The sequence below is a fragment of the Nematostella vectensis genome, chromosome 13 (genome assembly GCF_932526225.1).
Source record: "Nematostella vectensis chromosome 13, jaNemVect1.1, whole genome shotgun sequence".
Taxonomy (NCBI): domain Eukaryota; kingdom Metazoa; phylum Cnidaria; class Anthozoa; order Actiniaria; family Edwardsiidae; genus Nematostella; species Nematostella vectensis.
Genome location: NC_064046.1, coordinates 13,008,666 through 13,030,601, shown reverse-complemented (window position 1 = coordinate 13,030,601; position 21,936 = coordinate 13,008,666). Strand labels below are relative to the sequence as shown.

The following is a 21,936-nucleotide window of genomic DNA, read 5'->3' as shown; positions in this document are numbered from 1 at the left end:
GAATATTCCGCTAAACCGACGCTTTGTTTTGAGAAATTATTAGTACGCGCAGCAGGAAAATATTCCATTAAGCAATTTATCAAACGATTATTCTTTAAAGTTCGGGATTGCTAATCGCCATAAATAGATTTTGGAATTAGCGTTATTTTTATTTCTGATGTTCCATATTATGTTATTGCCAAGTTTACCGCGTGGGCCTGGAACTACTCGTAAAAGCAATCAAAACATTTATGACTGATTCCACTCGTGGCTAAACTGTGTCTACGAGCAGGAGTAAATTCCAGCTTTCTTACGGGCCATTTATGACTGCTTTTTAGGTACAAACATTGAGGGCAAACTTGGTGTGATTTACAACAAAGTTAAGAGGTCCAATTTAAATTTTACGGCGCCAGAGAAGGTCGTTTTCATCCGCAGCAGAGCCAGGGCGCCGGTGTGGGATTCATTCATGAAGACGGTTGGAATGGCTAGCTACGAAGGCTTGGTAAAATGCGGATATTTGGAGATGAAACTACCAAGAAAGCAGCGGAAAGTCACACACAAGGTATGTATCTTATTTTATTTTCCTCAATTGCTTAACGCTTACGTAAAATTGCTGTTTGAATGTGAGAGATAATTTATTCCATTCACGTAGCTAGCCCGTGTGTGACAAACAAAAATTGTTTACTAAGCTTGCACATGAAATTCCGCTCATATTTTCTAGAATAACTCACAGCTTAAGTACGTTTGTCAAGTTTGAATCATCAAAATTTGGGCTGATTAACTGGGTCTATTTTCGCGTGAGAATATCTCGTGATTTCCCCCTGCACTTTTTTTATAGGAAGGAGTGGTAATTGTTGTTGATCTTGAAAATCGTGGCGTGGTTTTTGAGTAAACATGAAATGAAATTGTTGTTTTTCTCCATTCATTCCATCGAAATCTTGAATATGTCTATCCTGATACATGCGTTGTTCTTTCCCCTGCATTGTATAGGTTACCTTCTAACTTCTCTTTCATGATATGTTATTTTTAACCCTCGTTACATGCGATGTTTTTAATGTCCCCAGGCCATTGTTTCTGATAAATAATTGAGTGTGAAAACATAGGGGCGACATCGAAGCTATAAAGTTCCTTAATAATATCCTTACCTAGATTTTATTTTTATAATTTAATATAATCGTTCCTACTTCATTTTGAGATATTTTCAAAAAACATCAAATAATCAATTGTTTTACTCTTATCTTAGGCTCTGATAAAAGTACTTTTATTTCCTGTCTCAAATGAAAAGAATTCAAAAACGTGAAAAATTCTTATTTCTTTATCTTGTTTTTCATTGTTCCCATATGGAAAAAAATTGTTTGCGTCCCAGAATTACACATCTTCAACCACAGTTAGAAAATTATTGGACCAGTTGCATCTATTGTTATAAGTAATTCTGCTGTTGTTGTTTTGTTATGGATAAAAAAAAGGCCTCATAGCGTTGACAACAAGGCCTTCTCTTTGAAAAATTCCGAAAACCATATAGTTCCCTTACCAAGGATACTGTGAAATAATTCCTTAAGCCAATTGTTTTGCTAGACCCATCCAGGGCAATATTTTTGATGTTTTGATGATAGTTTTAATAATTAAGCAGTTTATCCCTAGGGGAGCTTGTCTTAAAAGCAATCAATATTATTGAAGACATAATTTCACAGCATTTTAATTTAATATTTTTTTGCTTTTACTTTGTAAGGTGAAATTATTCTTATTTCTATTTTCAAAGTGATTTTTTGCATACTGTTCAATAGGTTCCAATGTTTATTGTTTGCTAACAGTCCATTCGTTGTTATTGTTGACCTAAATTCTGTTACCTTGTTTTTCAATGACCACCAGCTTTTTGGAAATATTTAATGAATAAATACCCTTTTACACAAGCATTTTCTCTGTAAAAAAATAAACTCTTTTTCTGTAGTGGGATCAATTAACTGATCTAATTTCATTTTTTTTTTTATTCTGTCTGGTTATAAAATTGCCTTAGATGTCACCCTTCAATTGCTTTGTTGCATTTTTGATCATGTGCCTAGTCTATCTAAAATTGTGTGTTTCTGTTGAATTCCTATTTCCATATATGTAGGTCTTCTTTTTTATGCCATACAATACTTGCCATTAACTAGCCAAGAACAGTACAAGAGATAAACTAAACGTGAATAACATTGATCTAATATAACCAGAAGAATTCATTTTTATACACAGTCTGTCAAAAATGCCTTTTAGCTATGCTAAAACCCATTAGATAATTTTGTTTTTGGACACATCAGAGTGAGCAGTCTTCCATGTGTCTTTGCAGGTGGCAGCTACCGATCAATTAAAAACCTTAAAAAAGAAAAAAAAATGAAGCAGCTGGTTCACAACTCTAATGTTAGAACTCTGCCATGGAACAGTCCATTTCCCTATAATTTTCTAAGTTTGTCAATATGTGAAGTTTCTAGCCATATGTGAATATTAGAACATTATTTACTTACTTTGGTGCACTATTTAGGCTTGAGTTATTTTCAAATGGTTTCAATTCCCCCTAGTTTTATGGTTCTCTGGCTTTAAAGTAACTACCCTTTGGAAAGCTTGCATAAAATGACACCAAGCTATGTATTGATTACTAAGGACTTCAAAAATCAATGAATAAGTGCTGATAAGTTTAAAGTATATGTAAATACCTTGTGTTGTGTCCGGAAGAATTGTTTGTGAATAGTACTTTTTTGCACTAAATAGAATTTGGAATTTAAATTTCCTTGATACAAATTTTAGCATCTTTGCATCAATAACAGAGTATTAAGTCTATGTTGTTCCAATAATGTCTTGCAGTGTAAAGGGGATATAAGCCCTGATGAATCCCACCCCACCCCCCTTTTATATGCTTTGAATATCAATTCCTTGTTGTGGTTCCTAGGTATGGAAAAGAAAGTGGTTTGTCCTTAGAAGAAAATCAAAGCGGGGTAACACAAGACTGGAATATTATCACAGTGAAAAGGCTTGTATTGAAGGCAAACACAGAACTGTTATTCCACTGGATAAAGTTACGGGGATTCACTGTGCACACTCAAGGACGCACACACAATGCTTTCTAATTGCTGCTATAGAAACAAAGATATTTTTGTCGGGTGAAAATGAACTTGAAACTTATGAATGGATTCGACTCATGAAAGAACTTGTTTTGCCTGAACCCAAAATGATGCCTTTGGTTCAAGGAGGGGATATCTTTGGTAAGTGCAAATAATTGTAGTGAACTCCCGCTTATCCATCCTTGGCCTTTGCTAGTACATATGTTTTAGGTTGTAGAGAGCGCTTCTTTTATTTGTTTGTAACTGTGTTGGAAAACATTTTGAAATAAATTTTAACTCGATGGAAGGCTTTTTCTTGTAATCATGGCCCTGCTCTACATGTCTGAAGAAGATCTATTTTCTGTATTTAGGAACAGTAGAGAACGTCCCTCTTGTAGAAAGAGAGAGGTTCACAGTTTTGTTTATGTTTCTCCCAAAGGAGATATAATGACTGCGATGGGGAGAAGTGTTGCAAAATTAGTTGACCAAAATACAGTAAAAAAAGTTAAGGGGCTCACATTATCTCTATTAGAATTGATGTCTCTTTCCGATGGCTGACCTAAATCTTAAAGATTGGGCTACATTAAGTTTACATTGGAAATTGTCCTGAATGTTTTGGCTAAAAATGGGCATTCTTCTTTTATTAAACCCACGATCTGATCACTAGAAAATCCAGGGGCGTAGCCATTGGGTGGCCAAGGGGGCCCGAGCCCCCCCCCCCCCCCCCCCCCCTTCTAGTAGCCAAAAATACAGTAAATGTATGAGGCATTATCTTGATACAGGAGAAAATGCCTTGAAAGGGCCTTTTTGGCCCCCTCCTGTTAAAAATCCTGGCTACGCCACTGAAATCTCATGTATTTACCATCCTTGTTGTTTTTTTACAGGGCTATATGAAGTTACCATAGAAAGGACAGATGATTCTGAGAGACTTAATTTAGTAGGAGAATACCTTGTTACAGTGCGGAAGAACTTTTTATGTCTTCATAACATTAAGAGTGGTGAGAAAGTACTAGAATGGGAATTAGAATTCCTGCCTTCCTTTCGTCTAGTTCGGCTATCATACCTTCAGGATATGGACAAGCTGTTGGTTATCAAAGCCGCCAAGTAAGTGCATTCAGTATATAGCGGTTATTTGCCAGGTGGGAGGTCCGTATTGTCAAATACCATGAGCGAGGTCTTGAAATAACTGATTGAAATATCGATTCTTGGGCATAGGGCAGATATAGGAATCTCCGGACAGCTCTATTAGCCAATCAAAATGCAGGATTCGTTACCCTGCCCGCTAAAAAAAAATAAATTCCGATATCTCTTTTCTGTGGTCATCCTGTCTCAGCCACACCCAAATCATAGGGCTATCATTCCCGCTTCGCCGAATCCTGTCGGGTACGACAGGTACCACTATCCTTTCATTGACCCCCTCCCTGTCAGCTACACCTATATTTTGTGGAGAATCACTGTCCCTTCCTTTGCCCCATCCTTCGGGACATGTCATAGAGGGGAATCACTCTCCCTTCGTTTCCCCCTCCTGTCACCACACCCACAGTAATAGGGGTAACGCTGTCCATTCCTTGACCCCATCCTTTTCACCACACCCTTATCTCCCTAACATTTGTGCCCATCCTTTCAGCCTGCCCTCCCTCGTTCACATTAATTCGTCACGCGTTTGTCGGTTTGTCGGTGTAAGCCCGCTCATGCTTCAGCGTAGTGTTTTACTCTTTGTTGTCGCTCTCCTTGCAGGGGCTGCAAAACAGGCGAAGGTGAATACCACTTTCTGACCCGACAAGGCCGCGAGATACTTGAAACCATCAAATGCCAAACGCATAGACTTTACATGTTAAGACACAGACACGGGAACGAGGCGACGAACAGGAGACACTCCGTTGACTCGGCAGCGTGTACACGTTCATCCGGGAACGACACAAATGACAGTATGACGTCATCCTACGAGACAGACTCACGTGGTCGGTCGATTAGTACGTCCAGTCACCAGTCAAGTCATCCCTCGAGTCAACAGTCAGTGGCGGGACAATCCTCGGGACCTACCTCGGGATCAGCCAAAACGTAGCGATCATTACGAAATAGCGATCGTGACGGAAACGTAGCGATCACTACGAAATAGCGATCGTGACGGAAACGTAGCGATCGTTGTGAAATAGTAATTTTGGCGCAGACGTAGCGACCATTACAATTGTGTTCGTTGTGAGAGCGTTCTGTTTATTGCGACAGAGTGATCGTTGCGTTAAGCTTGTGTTCTTTGTGGAATAGTGATGGTCGAGTAATTGTAGCGATCTTTACGATCGTTGTGGTGATTGCGACATAGAGTGGTCGTTCCGTGTTTGTGAAATAGAGTGATGGTTGCGTGAACGTAGCGATATATACGATCGTCAGCAGAGCGTTTTGACAATTGATTGACTTTTACAGCAACATTAGCCGCTTTTGCAGGCACCTCAAGTGACTTTGTAATTTTTTCCGTATTTTTAGGAATTGGGGTTCCTGTGGTGAGTTGAACCGGAATTAGGTAGAGGGTAAAATCCATTTTTCCTTCTAACCAGGCCCCCACTCTTTCTTTTACACGCCACAGGAAGCCCGACATACAAAAAAGCATTTTTCCCAATCACTCGAGACGCCTGCGGAGGAGGTTACGGCAACATTGCGCTCGTCGAATGTTTCAATGATTGTCGCAAAAACATAGAAAACGCAGTAATGGCAAAACAACTTGTATTTTCATAATCTGAGGATCGCTGCAATATCGTGATCGAAGCGTTCAAACGTTGTGCGTGCGAGGATAACGGGGATAATGTCACCTGATGTCATCTCGTATTTAAGTTAATGAAACTTGGTTCTAAAGCAAGCGGTTCAAAAGAAAATCCGCCCTAGGAATGGAAGCAGCGATCAGAGACACGTTTGACCCGTGTGGGCGGTGCTGTTTTACTCGTTTAGAGAATGGCTTAGCGCATCAGATACGCTTTCAACAAGTGAGATTGAAAGACGGAAAAAAGGAAGGCTCAGCGGCTTACTTTTACTTATGACGCATGTGCGAACGCAGCGTGAATAATTCTTAATTCAACAAAGTTGGCCTGTGTATCAAGTGTGTTATAGAGCCTTAGTCAGCCATATATTTGTTATTGTTTTCTTTAATATTTGAAGACAGATCATTGGATGAAATATCGAAATAACTGTCTAAAAGCCAAGTTTTATACTTCATTTGCCAAATTCAATCAAAAACATCGCAACAGCCTTCCAAGTCATGCGATGGAAATGGATGATTTCTTACACTTGGTACTTTGCTAGCATGACAAAATGGCGGCTGGCAGAGGCTGTTTAAGTTTGTTTTCAGGGATAGAACTCAGAGAATAATATAATCAGTGGGAATAACACGCTAGAAGATCGACAACTAATTTCTGTTGTTGGTGGTGTTTTCCCTTAAAACACTGGAAACGCTTACTGCGCAGACTGCACCAATGTAAAGTGTTAATGTCCTTGCTATCTCGTGTAGCCCGCTTTCATTTGCGCATGCGTCTTACTAAGAAACAGCTTCCTTCAGATCTAGGGCTGACTCAAAAGGTCGGCATCCAATAGTGAAAACCTATTTTATAAATAAATGATGTTGGGTTCAAAAATGCTTTTGTGTATTTTAGGTCACACTAAGGGCGCGTTTTTTCCTATCATTCTGGAATAGGAATGGTTGGTAGGGAATGTTTATAATGGCATTCGAGTCATTCTGCTACAGGTAGCAGAATAGGTGAATGGACTTTATTCCATACCCGAATGGGAACGCGGGATAAACGAAACGCGCTTTTTCTATTCTAATCATTCTCATTCCGGAATCACGAGTAAAACCGCGCCCGTAAGATGTGTGAGATTTATTCGCAACTCATCAACCTCACACGCGTCCCTAACACAGTCCCGCCTTACCGGGCTCCCTGTGGTCGTAAGTCAATCATGAGATGCTAGAGATCTGGGAAGTGTGACGTCACACTTTTGCCTCCCCAACACAGAAAACCGACTGAGAAGGTCTGGAATTGGGCATGTTTTTGTCCCCTTTTTTGTCATCGAAGAACCTTGCTTCCCTTTGCTAAGAGCACCAACCAAGAACGTGGGTGTAAATTTTGAGATGAAGGAAGGGGGGGTCTGGTCCGTCATTGGCTAGGCTGTCTGGGCAGGGGAATACCAACGCAGTTACTGAGGGCGTCTCTATTCCCGGCCTCGTTTGTTCGGCCACGTTATTTCGTGATGTGGCAACGCAGATATTGCTTGACCAGGCAACAGACGCGTTTCCAGGGGGGGGGGGGAGGGGCCTCGCTCGGACCCCATACCGCTCAATTGACGAGATGACTTCGACTCCGGTTGACCCCTTTGTTCTTTGCAGTTAAGAAGACTATCAATTCCATGTGTGTATTCGGATAGAAAAACTTAGTGACCTAGTACCTTCTATAGAAAGTTCACAACCTTCTACCTCAAGCCCATTCAATGGTATTTTATCTCACGCAATGCCGCTCCCAAGCACCTAAAACTCCTGACAAGAGAGTGTAATAGGAAGATCACCGCACTATCTCAGGAACTCCTCCATCATAGAACATTATTAGAAAGGTCATGTACTACCAACGCTTACATATTTTACTGTCGCAAACCAAAGATTCCATGGCTCTATCGCTTTTAGAAAACCGCCGCAATAACAAATATTCTTGCCGTAATCTCCCTAATCCCGACAACGATAATACGTCTACTATTTCTCCCCAAGCCGCTCCTAATACTAACCCACCACCGTCGTGCGAGAGTTCGTCACGCGAGTCTATGTACAGGCGGGGACGAGAGTTCGTCACGCGAGTCTATGTACAGGCGGGGACGAGAGTTCGTCACGCGAGTCTATGTACAGGCGGGGACGAGAGTTCGTCACGCGAGGCTATGTACAGGCGGGGACGAGAGTTTGTCACGCAAGGCTATGTACAGGCGGGAACGAGAGTTTGTCACGCAAGGCTATGTACAGGCGGGGACGAGAGTTCGTCACGCGAGTCTATGTACAGGCGGGGACGAGAGTTCGTCACGCGAGTCTATGTACAGGCGGGGACGAGAGTTCGTCACGCGAGTCTATGTACAGGCGGGGACGAGAGTTCGTCACGCGAGTCTATGTACAGGCGGGGACGAGAGTTCGTCACGCGAGTCTATGTACAGGCGGGGACGAGAGTTCGTCACGCGAGTCTATGTACAGGCGGGGACGAGAGTTCGTCACGCGAGTCTATGTACAGGCGGGGACGAGAGTTCGTCACGCGAGTCTATGTACAGGCGGGGACGAGAGTTCGTCACGCGAGTCTATGTACAGGCGGGGACGAGAGTTCGTCACGCGAGTCTATGTACAGGCGGGGACGAGAGTTCGTCACGCGAGTCTATGTACAGGCGGGGACGAGAGTTCGTCACGCGAGTCTATGTACAGGCGGGGACGAGAGTTCGTCACGCGAGGCTATGTACAGGCGGGGACAAGAGTTTGTCACGCAAGGCTATGTACAGGCGGGAACGAGAGTTTGTCACGCAAGGCTATGTACAGGCGGGGACGAGAGTTCGTCACGCGAGTCTATGTACAGGCGGGGACGATACGAGAGTTCGTCACGCGAGTCTATGTTCAGACGGGGACGAGAGTTCGTCACGCGAGTCTATGTACAGGCGGGGACGAGAGTTCGTCACGCGAGTCTATGTACAGGCGGGGCACACGAGAGTTCGTCACGCAAGGCTATTTACAGGCGGGGACGAGAGTTCGTCACGCAAGGCTTTGTACAAGCGGGGACGAGAGTTCGTCACGCAAGGCTATATACAGGCGGGGACGAGAATTCGTCACGACAGGCTATGTACAGGCGGGGACGAGAGTTCGTCACGCGAGTCTATGTACAGGCGGGGACGAGAGTTCGTCACGCGAGTCTATGTACAGGCGGGGACGAAAGTTCGTCACGCGAGTCTATGTACAGGCGGGGACGAGAGTTCGTCACGCAAGGCTATGTACAGGCGGGGACGAGAGTTTGTCACGCGAGTCTATGTACAGGCGGTGACGAGAGTTCGTCACGCAAGTCTATGTACAGGCGGGGACGAGAGTTCGTCACGAGAGTCTATGTACAGGCGGGGCACACGAGAGTTCGTCACGCGAGTCTATGTACAGGCGGGGACGAGAGTTCGTCACGCGAGGCTATGTACAGGCGGGGACGAGAGTTCGTCACGCGAGTCTATGTACAGGCGGGGACGATACGAGAGTTCGTCACGCGAGTCTATGTACAGGCGGGGACGAGAGTTCGTCACGCGAGTCTATGTACAGGCGGGGACGAGAGTTCGTCACGCGAGTCTATGTACAGGCGGTGACGATACGAGAGTCCGTCACGCGAGTCTATGTACAGGCGGGGACAAGAGTTCGTCATGCGAGTCTATGTACAGGCGGGGACGAGAGTTCGTCATGCGAGTCTATGTACAGGCGGGGACGAGAGTTCGTCACGCGAGTCTATGTACAGGCGGGGACGAGAGTTCGTCACGCGAGGCTATGTACAGACGGGGACGAGAGTTTGTCACGCAAGGCTATGTACAGGCGGGAACGAGAGTTTGTCACGCAAGGCTATGTACAGGCGGGGACGAGAGTTCGTCACGAGAGTCTATGTACAGGCGGGGACGATACGAGAGTTCGTCACGCGAGTCTATGTTCAGACGGGGACGAGAGTTCGTCACGCGAGTCTATGTACAGGCGGGGACGAGAGTTCGTCACGCGAGTCTATGTACAGGCGGGGACGAGAGTTCGTCACGCGAGTCTATGTACAGGCGGGGACGAGAGTTCGTCACGCGAGTCTATGTACAGGCGGGGACGAGAGTTCGTCACGCGAGTCTATGTACAGGCGGGGACGAGAGTTCGTCACGCGAGTCTATGTACAGGCGGGGACGAGAGTTCGTCACGCGAGTCTATGTACAGGCGGGGACGAGAGTTCGTCACGCGAGTCTATGTACAGGCGGGGACGAGAGTTCGTCACGCGAGGCTATGTACAGGCGGGGACGAGTATGATAAAGCGTTGTCATGAATGCGCGCAATGCACTTTCTGGCGTCGATGGATTCCCTGTTAAAGATATTAAGGTTTGGGAAGTAGGGAACCCATCGACATGTGTTAAGTCAGTGGGAGTGCACATAGTGCACGGTTGCCGGGAGCCAAATTTATCCCCAATCTTAATACGATGCGACAATGGAAAATAAAAAAACATCACATGGTACTCAAGCGTTTGTAATATGGGGTTTATTTTGGTATTCTGATAAATATTAATTTATTATGTGAAATTGGAGAAAAAAATCTAACGCGCGAATAGGTTTATGTGTCGTCGAGGTCTCTGCTCACAAGAAAGATCTCGGTTAGTGCGGCGTATATCGAAGACTGCCCTAGTTATTGAGGGTGAAATGAATAGGGTTATTTGACTTTGGTCCAATATGTCCAATATATAAAGGGTCCATAGACTCAAGCAATTCATAGCAAAGGCTTGTTCAATTAAGCATGGATCGAACATGCAATGTCAGCAAGTCTGTTTGATCTGTTTGTAGCGGGAGGGGGGGGGGGGACTTTATGAGACCGTCCATTTTAGGAAGGCTCGACTTACAATAAGAACATACAAGCTTGTTTATACACCTTAATAAGGGGATATTCTACGGGGCAAACATTATGGCCGGGTAGTTTGTCCACTTGGGAAGGGGTCGACTGTATAATATTTGCAAGCCTGTTTGTCCACCTTAGCGAGGTTCTATATCATGATAACAACAGCCAGAAGGTCAGTAGCGCTAAGTTCACCAGAGGTCGACTGAACGCGAATGGCGAGCCAGAGTCTTGTCTGTCCGTCTACACCAGGGTCAGCTAAACGAGAGTAGCGAACCAGGCTTTAGCTTGTCCACCTTAACCAGGGTCAGCTCAACAAGAGTGGCGAGCCAGAGTATCGTTTGTTCAACTTAACAAGGGTCAGCTAAACAAGAATGGCGAGCCAGAGTCTCGTTTGTTCAACTTAACAAGGGTCAGCTAAACAAGAATGGCGAGCCAGAGTATCGTTTGTTCAACTTAACAAGGGTCAGCTAAACAAGAATGGCGAGCCAGAGTCTCGTTTGTTCAACTTAACAAGGGTCAGCTAAACAAGAATGGCGAGCCAGGCTTTAGCTTGTTCACCTTAACCAGGGTCAGCTCAACAGGATTAGCGAGCCAGAGTCTTGCTTGTCCGTTTTAACTAGGGTCAGCTAAACATTATAAGCGAACCAGGCTTTAGTTTGTCCACCTTAACCAGGGTTATCTCAACAAGAGTGGCGAGCCAGAGTCTCGTTTGTTCAACTTAACAAGGGTCAGCTAAACAAGAGTTGCGAGCCAGACCGCAACCTTCATAAATGTTTCGTGACGGCCGAATCAATCTGTATCGTGTTAAACGAGGCCTTGCTAGAAGGCCTCTTTTTAATCGTCAACAGCGAGCTAATTTTTCGTGACATTCCAGGAGTGTCCACCTTATGTTTTGCGCGTTTCATTTCGTCCATTAATCTAAGAAAGATGTCCTCAACTTGAGAATTCTCTTTAGCAGAGCAGTCTATCCACAGACTCTGCCATTCTGTCTGGACTAGATGCTGCGCGCTGATCCGAAGGCCTCGGTGATCCGTCAGAACTCCTAGATGAGTGGCTAAGGGGAGATCATTCTTGTTGCAAACCACAATACACGGATGCCTGTTCTTGCCGCCTTCTAGAATCTCACTGCGATAGCGGTTAAGTTTCGTAAAAGATTCGGGATGGTCTTGTGAGTATACAAGCACAAAGGCGTCCCCTTTTGCTATGTCCACCTTCCTCATAGCGGGAAACTCATACGTCCCGGATGTATCAATGATTTGTAGTTCATAAGTCTCGTTGTTGAAGAAGACGTGTTTAATGAAGAAATCCTCGATGGTAGGACTATAATTGTCGTTAAATGCATAACCGAGAAATCGCAGAATAAGAGATGTTTTTCCAACACCCGAAGCTCCGAAAAACACGATGGTAAATCTCCGCAGACTTGTCTCAGAGTCTTTCGGACTCGAACTTTGCAGCTCGCGCTGTTGCGATATCTTCTGGATTTTCTTCGCCATTTATGCCACTTTTGTAACTGCTGTAAGTCCAGAAGTAGTGCTCCAAGCCTGGACACTTCATAGAACGTTTAAAAACCCATAAAAATTGGGTCTACAAAGCGCATTATTCTACAGCAGGGCGATCAACCCTACAAGCGCTATACGCCGATCAATGTTTCGTTAGTTGTTGTGTAGGGACGAAGAGAATGACCTCAGTGTAGAGGCTATCAGTTTACGCCTGTCAACAAGCGATTGAAAGAGCAGCTAAATAATGACAAAAACGCGTATTGGTAGCAGCTTGGATAAGATGCTAGAGAAACAAGAACGGCAAAGATGGTTCATAAGGTCGGAGGAAATAATATCATGTAATGTAACTCAATAGTTGTACAAACATATCAAAGGTGGAGAGTGTTTGGTCGCGAGATTCCCGATTGCAGATCTCCAATCGCCTCCAGCAGTTACCATCATACCAAAAAACCGCAGAATAAACCCTATGTTGATTTTCTCTTTCCTTCGTTTGTTTTAAGTGCTTCATCGCCATTTCCGCCATTCTGCAAGTATGATGAATATTGTTTTAGCTCTAAGCTGTTGTACAGCGCCATAGCATAAAATCGTGGAACCGCAAGTCTCGAAAAGAGAAACCTTACATGTAACAAGAAAGGGCTAGTTACGTTAGCGTGCCTTTCAACTGATCAATTCTATTTCCAACGTGTATATCTCAAAGTATTTCCCTTGTTTTTTCTAATGTTCAATTATAAATAATAATAAAAAAATCATGATGTAGGCGGTAAAGAAATTGTTTTTTTTTAAACAATCGCTTTTTAAAAAGCAATAAACTGAAAATACATCAGTACTAGTGCTCATGTTTGTTAGAAACAACAGAAGTAGTTCAGCTTTGTTATCATCAATATTACCCTAAGGTTGTTATCATCAATATTGCCCTAAGGTAAACATTACGAGCGCCATACGGTAATGTTTGGAAACAACATTCAATAAATACCTCAGGTGATGGTTTATTAGATATTTTAGGGGAAGGCGGAGACATGACTACCCCGCAAAACATTCACCCAGGTAATCGACTAAGAAAAAGGAAATGTCTTGAAGGCACGAAAAACGACTCCCCATACCATACCACCACCACCCCATTCTCCTAGTCTCCAATGCACGTGCAGTTTTTCTAACCTCTGTCACGCAATGCTTTATAACAAGCTCATTGTGTGACAGAGATCATAACGACGCTTTACGATGCTCTAGCACAAGCGAATTGTGTGACAGAGATCATAACGACGCTTTACGCGATGCTCTATAACAAGCGCATTGTGTGACAGAGATCATAACGACGCTTTACGCGATGCTCTATAACAAGCGCATTGTGTGACAGAGATCATAACGACTGCACGATTTGGTGACCAGCCTTTTCCCATCATCTAATGCTCCGCGCCTTCAACGGCATTCAACGGCATTTGAGCACTATGGCCGTGACCTGTGTGTGGGTGTCAGCAGTCAAGGATGTTTAAGATAATCGCGGAATTACGCAAGGATTTAAATGATGATGAAGCAAAAGAATATGTGCTCCACCCTCCTGTAGATGTCTTATATCTTTCACTAGACCTTATGATTGACAAGCGTTGGCTAAGCGAAAGTGCGATAGCTTTGGTCATAGCTTTTTCGAGTGATTGGGTTATGTAGATAATAAGTTATTTTATTTTTTTCGGGGTCCGGTACCCATCAAATCGCGCGCTCTGATTGGCTCTCTTGAGGTCCGGTTTCCTACGATCCGGACCTCGCGATACCGGCCTCACCTACAAAGCTCGAAATAGTGAGTTGATTTGTAAAATGACCATCGAAAACGGGATTTTTACTCCAGAGGTTATGGATCTTCACACTAAAACGGCATTTTATTTGTCATTTTATCTAGAATCATTGACTTTACGGAAAATCGGCTTCAAACTCCCTGTGTTTTGACAATTTCCCGCATTGCAACGCGCGCGACAATTTCAAGTTTGCTGAAAGTTTAAAAAAAGGATAAAAAAAAAGGCAGCAAATGGTCTCTTCATACACAGATAAACGACAAATCACTCTAGGAATTTACCTGCATAACCAGCTTAACGTATCCACATTCAAGAAAAGGTCTTTAGTGAATATATATTTATCTTCTGTGGAGGATAAAGTGAAAGAAGACATTTCTACGATCAATTCGAGTTAAGAATGACGTATCAATTTAGACTAAATTATTTTACAAAATTCTTGGTCAAAACTCAGAGAATGTCTTCATTGGAGGTTCTGTATTTCTGGAGGATTAAAAGCGTTGTGTGGAAATACAAAATGGAGTTTATTGAATGATAATGAGCGAACAAAATCTTCTAATCTTCACGAACATTCAGAAGCGAAAGCTCGCCTCGTGCAACCATAAGTCCGTAAGGTAAACAAAGTTGGAAAATCTATTGAGGAAAAAAATATATATGTTATTTCTCAGCTAAGGGTCGGTCCGTATCGTGAAATACCGTGACCTCGGCCTTGAAAATACTGACCTCGGTCACGGTATTTCACGACATGGACCTCCCAGCTGGTAAATAACATATATATATATATAGTTCAATAGTCTTGATTGTGAAGGATAAACAATATGTTATAGTAACTTTAGGTTACGTGTAAATAGTTAATATATAAATTTAGGCACTGCCTAGAAGCGTAGCCAGCATAAACACCTTTTGTGTTGACTGATCAAAGGTATTATTGGGGGATCTAGGATCCTGCTCTCTACTGAGATTTTTTTATTGTACCAACCAAATGGATCCAGGCCTTATTCAATAATTCAAATTATGCAGTACATCAGAGTTAACAAACACAATTCCTGGTGTGGATATGGCTGTCAAAGTTGTCAAGAGTCTAATGGTAAATTCTTATGCCCCATCATAGAAGTTCCATTATGAATATCTTTTTTTTAATCAAAACAATACTCCCACAAGCTTTGCCCTTGTGCAGAAAATGTCATGGATGTAACAGAATTCCAAAGATTCAAAATAATATATTTAGACTGTTTAGATGCCATACTGTGATTTTTATGTATTGATTTAGTGGCGTTTCTCTCCTTCATTGGACCGAATATTCAAAAAAATGTCTGGAAATTAAAATCCAAAAAATATATCTTCTTTCATGCATTACATATTGGTGCAACCCACTTTACCATATAGTGGCCTTGTTGTTGGTGGCCTACTCCCAAATGAATGCAATGAAGAAAAAACAGATTGAAAATGCTAACTTCTAATTTCAAACCAAACCCTTTCATTGATCTATGTTTGGGGTAGAAAGGAATCAAAGAATATCAAATGACTAAAAAATGATCGACGGGAGAGGAGAGAAAAAGTGAATTGACTCAACTTGAAAGGTTTGGTGAAAAAAATATAACAGTAACGAAAATAATTTGATTGAACATTTCTTGACATTTCCCCTTTCCCATTATCTTAACCGTTTCACCACCACAGGCCTCTAAAGAGGCCATGTCTTTGCTATCCAAGCTATGTGAACAGAATTCTATTATTGAAAAAGAACAAGGTTGTTGCTAGTGTTATAAAGTTTAAGTATCTTGCCCTAAAAAACCCTTCCCCTTAATAAAAGTTCCATTAATGTAAATTTGTAAAGCTAGATTCTGACAAGCTTTGTTCTTGCAAAGAACAATAGATGATGATGATGATAGATGATTTCAAAGATGGAATATAGTGTCAGACACAATTTTAGATAAGATGCAATGCTGAAGATTTAATGTACCATTTTAAGTGGTGATTTTCCATCCCCATGGGAATTAATATCTACAAATATACATCCAGTAATGCATTATATTTTGGTGTTTTGAAAAACCCTGGATCTAACTATTCAAATGAAATAAATCTAAACATTTAAAATAAATGTAATGGGCAAGAGACTTGGAAAGAAAATCCTAAAAAGAAAATATAAGTGAAAGTAATAAATGAAAATTTCTAATTTAAAAATCAAATCTGTTCATTAATTTATTTTTGGTGTAGAGGGGAAATAGCAAAGAGCATCAATTGCATAAAAATAGTCAACAGGGAGAAGAAAAAGGAAGAAATATGACTCTTCCTTAAATGTTTGAAAAGAAAATATAATAACAATAATGTGATAATTATATTCAGTACTTTTCTAAAATATCCCCTTTCCCATTATCTTTAGGTTGATAGAAAACTGTTTTCTTTACAGATTTATTATTTAAAAAAGCAAAAGTTTATTTTTAGTTTTATATTATATAAGTATCTTGTTCTATAAAAAACCTATGAGTGTGTACTGCCGAATCACATAGTAATGAACTAGTCATTTGCACCCCCTCCCTCCGCAGAAGTCAGGGGTTAATGTGGGGTTTTAGACCACTTTTTAACCAGAATATGTCAAGAGGGGTTGGTGGTATTGACTGTTTTTGACTCTTAACTTGGAAACAGGCTTTTATTAAAGTTTAATCCCCCACCCTTCCCTGGGACCATGGGTGTGGGGGTATCAAATGACTAGTGAATAAGAACATCCTACTGTTCTCTTCAAGAAATGATTTTTAATTCTCATGTCTTCCAGTCTTTAGCATTCATCTTGGCCCTCAGGTAGTTCCTGGTTCATAAAAGAGTGAAAACAATTATTTATTATTTCTTTCAAAACATTCTTTTTATCAAGCCATTTATAATCTAACTAATTTTCCACAACTATTTGAAAAAAAATAAACACATGAGATGCAAGATGCAGACAATAACAACGATACATATTGAAAATAGGGTTTTTTTTTATCCTCGGTAAGGAAAATTTCTCTTGTAAGTTGAAAAAGCTGCTGTATCTTCTAAGGATATGTATCTTCTTAGGACTAAGAGCACAGGATATAAAGACAAGAACGGTCTTCTTTAGCAGTATTTGACAAATGCAACACGATATTGGTTAGCCTTTATGAAATATCTCAACACAATCAATCTGCCCTGAAGAAGTCTTATTAAGACGAATTCCAGTTTTTGTTGTATTGTATTTTATTCTAGTAGTAGTAGTAGTAGGCAGTCTTCGGACAGTCAGTGTCCATGACATCAGCGCGATGAACGTTGGCATTTCTTTCCATGACTAAAAAGCCCAATGCGCGAAGCACATGTGCGACCACATGAACGACAAACGAGGACAGACGTCGGAGATGGGTTTGATCCAGTTCGAATTTCGGATGCCTTTCTCCTCTGCCTTCTCTCTTCGGCCTCTCTTTTCAGCTCTAACTCCCCTGAGTTGAGTGCGGCAGCACATTCAGACCTCCATCTGCTGCGATCCTCGGCAAGCTTCTCCCAGTTGTCCACGTCGAGGCCGATTGCGAGCATATCACGCTTGCATGAGTCCTTGAAGCGGAGCTTCGGGCGTCCTACAGGTCTTGATCCGTGTGCAAGTTCGCCGTAAAGAAGATCTTTGGGAATACGGCCATTTTCCATTCGACAAACGTGGCCTAGCCACCTCAACCTGCGTTGACGAAGTAGGGTAAAAAGCGTCGGTAAACCTGATCTTTCGAGGACCTCGTTATTCGTAACTTTATCCGACCAATGGATACCGAGGATGCGGCGAAGACATCGCATATGGAAGGTATTTAATCGCTTCTCCTGCCGCGCGTAGGTGGTCCAAGATTCGCTTCCGTATAGGAGAGTACTCAAAATGCAGGCGCGATATACGGTGACCTTCGTCGAAATGGTAAGTTTCTTGTTTTCCCACACTCGAGAGGAAAGCTTTGTCATTGTTGTCACTGCTTTACCGATTCTTTTGCCGAGTTCGACATCGAGGCATCCGTTGGCGGAGGTGGTGGAGCCAAGGTAGGTAAACTGAGGAACAACATCTAGGGTGAAGTCGTTGATGGTAAAAGTAGGCGCAATTTCAGAGCCTAGGTGCATCACTTTCGTCTTCTTAAGGCTGATTGCAAGACTGAAGTCCGCACAAGCGTTCGAGAAACGGTCCAAAAGGGACTGTAGCTCACTCTCACTGTGTGCAACCAAAGCAGCATCGTCAGCGAAGAGAAGATCGCGTATCGTGCACTTGCGGACTTTGGTCTTAGCACGTAGTCTCGCTGGATTGAATAGTTTCCCGTCTGAGCGAGTACGTAGAAGGATGCCTTCATCAGCAGAGCCAAATGCATGTCTCAGAAGGACGGAGAAGAAGATGTTGAAGAGGGTTGGTGCCAATACACATCCTTGTTTAACGCCGATGTTTATGTCGAATGCCTCGGACGAGTTGCTCTCACACTTAACAGTGCCACGGGTCCCATCGTGGAATGACTTTATAAAGTTAAGGAGCTTCGGAGGACAGCCGACTAAAGGTAGGATGTGAAACATACCGTCTCTGCTGACTGAGTCAAAAGCCTTGGTTAGATCGATAAAGGCGACAAAGAGGGGTCTTTGCTGTTCGCGGCATTTTTCCTGAAGCTGCCTCAGGGAGAATATCATGTCAACTGTTGAGCAATTCGAGCGGAAGCCACATTGCGATTCAGGGTACACCCTTTCAGCAAGTTTCTGCAAACGGTTCAAAGCCACTCGAGCGAATAGCTTACCAGCAATACACAAAAGTGAGATGCCGCGGTAGTTATTCCGATCACTTCTGTCCCCCTTGTTCTTGTAGAGGTTGGTAATGGAGCAATCTCTGAAATCCTGAGGGACGGATCCCAGCTCCCAGCACTTGCAAAGGAGTTTGAAGAGAGAATCGAGGAGCTTGTCTCCGCCACATTTGAAGATCTCTGCTGGGATGCCATCTTGCCCAGGGGCCTTGCCAGAAGATATTACTTTGATGGCTTCACGGAGTTCGACTTTGGTGGGCATTGCATCCAGCTCGGACAGAGTTGGAAGTCTTTCAATATGGTTGATTGCAGAGGGAGAAATGAAACTTGCAGTGCCGTAGAGATCGCTGTAGTGTTCGACCCAGCACTCCAACAATTTGGACTTTTCCGTGATGATCTCTCCAGATGACGACTTTAACGGAGCAAGCTTTATTTGTGTTGGTCCAATTGCCCTCTTTATACCATCAAACATGCCCTTGACGTTGCCAGTGTCAGCAGCAGACTGAATCCTAGCACAAAGATTCGACCAGTAATTGTTGGCGCATTTTTTACACTCTTCTTTTGCATGCCTTCTAGCTTCACGTAGAGCTTCGAGAGATTGTGAGGTTGGATTAAGCTTGAAGTTCTGTAAGGCAAGTCGCTTCGCTTCGATCAGGGGTTGCAAGTGTGCTATATTGGCGCCGATATATTTGATATATTTTGTTGTATTGTATTTTATTCAACACAATCAAGAATATAGATAAAACGAAGAATGTCAAAACAAAACCTGTTATGCTCAAATAATTTGATTACTAAGTTAAGTACTCGCATTCCCAAAGCATACAAAAAGGACAACAAAAAGCCTAATAACTGTCATATCCTCAATAGACAATACAAATCGTCGTCCGAAACTCACCTTGCATTGTTTTTTTGATCGCTTTCTTGTGGTTCTGTTCGCTTTTTAATGTGAACTGTTACTTGCTTAAATTTACTAGCTAAAACCAGATAAATGTTGGCGTGAATGAATGTTAGTAGATCTCCTCTAGTTGACTTTATCCTTAAGTCACAAAATTTGAGGCAAAATAAATAATCATCGCATAATCGACAAGAACTTTTTCTCTTGCTCCGTGCTTGTATTTAGTCGCCATTTCGGGGCCGAGTGGGGCCTGGGAGTCGCGCGGCTGACTGACTGACTGACTGACTGGCTGGCTGGCTGGCGAGTGACACCACAGGGTATCCGCGCGATGACCACAAAAACCAAGTCGCATACCTATACCATATTTCTATGCCTATGGGGCTACGCGCGCGGCCTGCAACCGCGCTTGGCTCCGCTATGACATGTAATGAACTTTACGCACAATTTTTATAGTGCGCACACTCTTGTGATACCGTACGTATACGATAACTAATACGGGTAAAAACGAAACGCGATTGTGATTTTTATTGTGATTTTAATCCAGTAGATTTGTGAGCGAGGCTCATCGTCCTTTTCTCCGGAAGGAGACCACAATCATATTCTCTGTTATCTACAAATATCAAAATTGAACCACAGTAACGAAATTTTAATGAAATAAAAACGATTACTTTTTCACTCGAAACTCACATTGATGGAACTTCCCACCCTCCCCAATCCCCACTCGTACTTAGGCCTACAGCAGCACATCAGGCCACAGAGCGACAGTGCTGAATAACGTATGCGCATGCGCGTGTTCTGGCGAAAACAAGCACAATCGTAGTGTTGAATCGTTCGAGTAAAGGTACAAAAGGCTGACTTCAATTGCTGTTTTGACTAACTGTACAGCATTTAAACCATACTGTACAAAAGATGACAGATTTGTGTGATAATGAGCGAGTCATAAAGAAAATTATAGCCTTATGTTTGGTCTAGTTTTCTTAGCATTCGCCAAAATGTGACAGTTCGCCGGTAAAACCTGGAACTAGTCTTGCGTTTTTCAGCACTGGCCCACAGGTCTTTAAGAATGGCAAAAATGCATATACGCATTGCATCAATTCATCAATAGATTTGAGTTGTGATGTCACTAGAGATTGATCGTGACGTCACCAAGAGGAGGGGGAGGGGAGGGGGTACGACCCATATGGTATAATGACGCCATTTGTGGATGGTGTCTACAAAAACAAAAACAACTTAAGCGCCAAGTGCTACCATATCAAACCTCATGTACTCTTTGACGAAAGAAGACTTGCATTGATTCTATTTGTTTTATTATCGATTTTTCACGTACCAATGGTTTCTGGAAACTCTCAAAATATTATTTAATAAGCAAGGCCATCGAGTAGCACTTACGAGTACCCTTCATTTACTTCCTATTTAAAGTGAGAGAGCCAAGGCGAGCACCCTTGGAAAATACGCAAGGATGCAAGGAACACGGGAGGGCGGGTGGCGTGTTTAGAATTTGACTGTTGTGGTAGTGTATATCATTTGTTTACAAATGTATACTTGCGTAGATTAACTGCTAAATTTAAAGGATTTCCTTCGGAGGGGGGAGTAACACAGATTTTGTTTTGAATCTTCAAGAGGTACTGGGTCAAAGGGCAATCATATCCGTTATTACACGGCTAGTAGTAAGAGCTAGACTGTTCGTTGGTCTATTCGTTGTAACATTGCCTGGATAAAGTGCTTTTAAACCCTCTCTTCAGTCAAGTGTTCATAAGTACACACCCTTGAAATTATGATATTATGAGTTTGGTTCATGATTCTACCTGTGAGTAGGCATGGAAAGACATGTTGCGCGAATGGCGCAAATCGTGACCTCACCGCGCGCACAAATCACGTCTGACTCAGTACAGATAGTTGCGTGTAACCGCGCGAACAACGCGTTAAAAACACCACTACGCGTGCCACCACGCGCGTAAATACATAAAGCATGATATAAAGAAAGATTCAACCATACGGAAGCTGTGCGTTACTTTGTTCAAATCATAATTCATTTTACCTTCGAGCAGCTAACGGCGAAAAATAATGACCAAAGATAATGTTTTCACACATGTAAATATATTGTAAAGAAAATACAATTTTGAAAGGAAACACCACAAATTACAATAAAATTATAACTAGTTTTTCTGGTACAAAATTTTGACGCCAAATCTGCCTACCCTGTTGGATAGCAAAGTTTATAGCCAGCGCATGCGATGTCTGCTAAACGCGCACACGTGAAGTGCGTCCGTTCGCGTCCATCAGCCCGCGAAAGTCGCACCTTCGCGCAAGAGACGCATTTGACGACCTAGTCTTGGCTCACAGGAAGGCCACATCC

At 42.6% G+C, this 21,936-nt stretch overlaps 2 protein-coding genes across 2 annotated transcripts; one reads left to right on the top strand and one right to left on the bottom strand.

Moving 5' to 3' along the window:
• The first annotated feature begins 3 nt into the window (after nucleotides 1–3).
• On the top strand, nucleotides 4–6,670 carry LOC5508040 (docking protein 2). The gene is made up of 4 exons (XM_032376798.2): nucleotides 4–541; nucleotides 2,900–3,212; nucleotides 3,935–4,154; nucleotides 4,788–6,670. The coding sequence occupies exons 1-4, from the start codon at nucleotides 446–448 to the stop codon at nucleotides 5,113–5,115; spliced, it is 957 nt and encodes a 318-aa protein (XP_032232689.2). The 5' UTR covers nucleotides 4–445; the 3' UTR covers nucleotides 5,116–6,670.
• A 3,618-nt stretch (nucleotides 6,671–10,288) lies between these two features.
• Nucleotides 10,289–13,317, bottom strand: LOC5508038 (ras-related protein Rap-2b). The gene has a single exon (XM_032376820.2). It carries the CDS (start codon nucleotides 12,145–12,147, stop codon nucleotides 11,419–11,421), a length of 729 nt encoding a protein of 242 aa, XP_032232711.2. The 5' UTR covers nucleotides 12,148–13,317; the 3' UTR covers nucleotides 10,289–11,418.
• Nucleotides 13,318–21,936: the final 8,619 nt, after the last annotated feature.